The sequence below is a fragment of the Gekko japonicus genome, unplaced genomic scaffold (genome assembly GCF_001447785.1).
Source record: "Gekko japonicus isolate JY-2015 unplaced genomic scaffold, Gekko_japonicus_V1.1 scaffold53, whole genome shotgun sequence".
NCBI lineage: Eukaryota > Metazoa > Chordata > Lepidosauria > Squamata > Gekkonidae > Gekko > Gekko japonicus.
In genome coordinates this window covers 1,883,167-1,887,425 of record NW_015162474.1, presented here as the reverse complement: position 1 = coordinate 1,887,425, position 4,259 = coordinate 1,883,167, and the positions used below count along the sequence as shown (strand labels likewise).

General features: G+C 43.8%; 1 protein-coding gene across 3 annotated transcripts in view; it reads right to left on the bottom strand.

Annotated features, from left to right (window-relative positions):
- The window catches only part of MDM1 (Mdm1 nuclear protein), a 32,789-nt gene that overhangs the window by 25,169 nt on the left and 3,361 nt on the right, over nucleotides 1-4,259 (bottom strand). For all 3 annotated transcript variants that reach the window (XM_015405705.1, XM_015405707.1, XM_015405706.1), the window contains exon 2: nucleotides 121-235. In XM_015405705.1, the coding sequence (XP_015261191.1) occupies nucleotides 121-235 (115 nt within the window). The remainder of the gene's footprint in view (nucleotides 1-120; nucleotides 236-4,259) is intronic.

Sequence of the window (4,259 nt, the reverse complement as noted above, 5' to 3'; positions counted from 1 at the left end):
TTGATGATACAATTTAAAATTTATTTGATGATACAACTTACATTGCTTAACACTATATTATTAACACAAAAGCAGAAACTACTCTCTGAAGTGCGGCAGAGCCTGAAAATAAGAGCTTACCAAACTGATCCGATCGAAGTCCAGCCCATCGGCATTTTTGCTCGTGCATGGGGCTACAAAGCTCAGATTGATCTGCTTTTCTCCATTTGAAGTTCCTCCTGTATTCACTCAACCCCTAGAGCAACAACAAAAAAAAAATGCAACAGTGATTGATGCCGTACTTCAACTCTATTTTGAACACTCTGGGGGGAAAATATTCAAATTTCGAAGTACACAGCCATCTCATTCTATTAAAAATAGACAAGACTCCTACTTGTTTAACAGCTAGAACGAAGAACTACTGTTAATCATTTATAATAATTCATCATTATAATAAGCAGCAGACTATATTGAAAGGTTGTATACTGGAACTCCGGAGGATGGCGGAAGACAGCAGGGCCTGGCTGTGGTCCATGGGGTTGCGAAGAGTCAGACTCAATTGTGCAACTGAACAACAACATACTGGAAGAATCCCCTAAGGCATTCACTGTAGCTCCTGGGGGAATGCCTTTAACTCAACATAGATCCCCAAACTTCAGGTGTGTGGGGTAGGCTTCACTATCACCAAACACATGGTTTTGCTTCTCCAGACTACAGAGCAACCTATGTACACATGGATCAAGAACTAACCCTTCTCTCTTACTCTCCTAACCCCAGAACAAAGTTTGCGTCCAGTGGCACCTTTCAGACCAACAACATTTTATTCAAGGTATAAGCTTTAATGTGCATGCACACTTCTTCAAATCTGAAGAAGTGTACATGCACATGAAGAAGAAGAGATTGGATTTATACCCCGTGTGTGTGTGAAAACACAATACAAGTGGGGAGACCCAGTTTCAAACCCCTACAAAAGATCCCTGCCTTTGGGCCCATTACTCTCCCTGAGCCTACAAAGAAAAAAGTTTAATTCAGGAATTAACACAAAAAGCACATATATGTTGTCCTGTATGATGGCCACACAAAATGTGAAAGCACAACTGGCCAATAAATTCAGCAGTTAGCAGGAAAAATAAAAATAAACCATGCATAAGACAACAGACAAAAAAATCCGCACTTGTGTTTCACACCAATTCCTATGTGGAGGCATTTTTACACATTATTTTGTGTTAAATATTCTTCTTCAGAGAGACAACACATATGGTAATACTATATACCTGACTGAACATTATTTTTGTGCTACTTATTTTTTAAAACTGCTTTCTCTATCTCTTTTTTTACCATTTCATCGATTTAGCCCAAGCAGTGCCGGATTTATGTATAGACTAAGTAGGCTGAAGCCTAGGGCCTCTAAATCTAGGGGGCCTCCACAGCCCTGCAGTCTCCCCTCTCCCCAAATTGCAAACCCAAGAATTCATGCGAGGGCAGGGCACCTCAGGCCCAGAAACTATGAGACTCAGGGCCAGCCAGTGGGACCAAATTGGAAACTCTGGGGCCCAACTGGATAAAATTTTGTGGGGCCCCAGTTCACAGCCAAAGTCTGCAGAATCTTAGAGATATAAATAAAATCCATCTAGATTGTCCTGGTGCGGGGCCCCCCTTAGGAGCGGCCTGTGGGGCCCAATTTGGCCAAATTGCTCCAATTGCCTTAAGGACAGCCCTGATGAGACTGTGCAGGGGTTGGACTGACAAGCCCTGCCCCGTCTAGGTCCCTGGTGCCACTATTCAGAGTACAGACTCCAGCACTCCAGAGCCAGCAGCCCAGAGTCAACAACCAGCTGCACAGCCTTCCCCAGCTCAAGGGTCAGGTCAGTAGTGGTACATGCTGCACTTTAATCAGTGGAAAAGTGAGAGTGGGGGGGTGGCTGGGGCAGATAGACCAGGCAAGCAAGCTCTCCCAAGTCCCTTCTATTCATTCCCTCCTCCTTGGCTTGAACAGAGCAAGCACATGTGACTGCCACTGGCCTCACCCCTCCCAGGCAGGGAAGTCTATCTTTCACACTTCACAGAGCCCTGTCAGTGCCTGCAGCATGCACTTGCAACCCCTTTCTCAGAACTTCTTGGATATGAAAAGAAATATTGATAGTGTCAGTTGTCATGCCAATAAAGCCAACAATACTGCTTCATACATTAATAGTAGATTAATTGTTCTAAAGCCATTGCAGAAGCTAATCAAAGTTTTACATATTTATTTTATATAACATTTTTTAGCAGTTGGCTCTTTTAAATGGCTCATATTGATTGTTGGATGGGAGCCTGGTGTTTGCTGCTGCTGAAATTATTAGATGAGAAATTATAGTTAATTATTAACCTATGGTTTTGCATCATTTTCAAGCCTCCTAATTGCATGTGTCTTGGAGAAAATTATTTTGAATCCTTTTGGCAATTTTGGGAGTTTATAAACTTTTGAAAATGTTTAGAGTGGGAAATGATGTTGTGCTAAAATAGACTCCATCTTGTGTTTGCTTTAGTTTAGGTTGTTTAGTTTAGTTAAAATGGCCACCCACCCTGGGAAGTAGGGCAAAACTCCAGGGTAGGCCTACAAATCCCAGATGCCTCTATGGCCAAAAAGTGCAGGAAAGCCAGGGGGCGGAGTCAGAAGATATAAATGCTCCAGCCAGCCTGGGAGGTGAGAGTCCTCCTGCAACCCTCAGAGAGGCCAGGAGGCTCTTGCTGCAGATTACCCACTGGCAGAGAGAGGCCTTAGGGATCAGGGAAGGCAGCAGTGGGAAGGGATCCTCGGATGGATCCAGAACTACCTGTAGAAGGCAGGAGGCCAGGCTGCAGGTTGGTAACTGAACCTCATCCTGAGGGAAAATAAGTATAGATATCAGTTCAGGGACAGAGGAACTGCGTTTTGTCTTATTTTATTTGTGCCCAGTGGTGTTTTCCTTTCTGTGTTTGATTTAAAGTGCCTTTTTGTGTTTAAAATCCTGTTACTTGTAAATAGTCAATAAAATCTTTGTTCTTTGTTTAAAACCCCAGTCTGGTGCTCTGACCACGGAGTCTCCCCCGCTCTACCCACTACCAGTGCCTCAAGAAGGGTCCTGGGAGGGAAAAAGCCCAAAAAGGTGCAGATGCCAACCCTCCAGGAGAAACCAAAAGTTAGGGGTTTTCATTTCCAAACCCCAGGAGTCAGCCAGAGGGGTCTCACTGCCCCTCAAGAAAGGCATAGGGAAGTCAGTGAGTGGTGGCAGCTACTGAAAAGTGACAGACGCCCACCAAGAAGGTGGAAAGGCGAAGTGGGGCTCACGAGCCACAAACCGGCTACTCAGTCCCCCAGGGCTGAGGGTGGGCACCTGTTTCGCCACAGTGGAAAACTTAATTCTGTAACCCTTCAACAGAAACCAACTATACCTTGTGCCAATAGCCACTGATGGACCTCTGATCCATGTGTTTATCCAGCTGAAGATTAATTTTACTTTTTATTTTTAGATTCTAATCTGAGCATGAATAAAAGATTTGAAAGTGGTGCTAGCAAGCGCAAGAGACAGAGACTCGAAAATGCTATGGTAATGAAGTTAAGACCAATCACTGCTTTCGTGCATCAACCACTCATTGAAGCAACAAGAGCCAGCAGTGAAGCTATCCAGCCTGAGCCAACTACTAGCATGCAACCAGACAAAAACCTCCCTGATAAACAGCAAAGCAGGATGTGGAACAGCAAGCTGATTATAAGGAAGCAGCCATGATGCTGGCTCAAACTGAAAATACAAAACTAATTCAAGAGTCACTTACTGGACAGGGAAAGGCTAAAGAGCCACAAGAAAATAATGTAAATAGTCAGATTTTGCAGTTCACACCTGGTAAGACAGGCCAAGTCCAAGGTGTTCCAGATGCAGATAAAGATAATGCCAAACATATATCTACTGTAACAGATGCTGGTTTGTGGTCAGAATTATCACGAGGAAGTATCCTATTGGGTAGAGAGGGGTCCCTCTGAAGTTCTGCATCATTGTGGACCATTTTCAAATTCCAAGCAAGTGTACAAAAAGCAGTCCAGGTTTTGCACAAAAGCTGTTTTTTATTTAACAAAAGCAAATGGGTAAACATATAGCCGAGAGTGGCTTGTATATTCTCCCTCAAAAGGCCAGATTTATTGCTTTGTTTCTTTCCAAACCTTGCATCTCCCTCCACAGCTTTAGCTACTGAAGGGTTTGATGACTGGCAAAACCCCCATCTTATCCAAACTCATGAAAACTCAGAGAAGCATAGGAATGCCA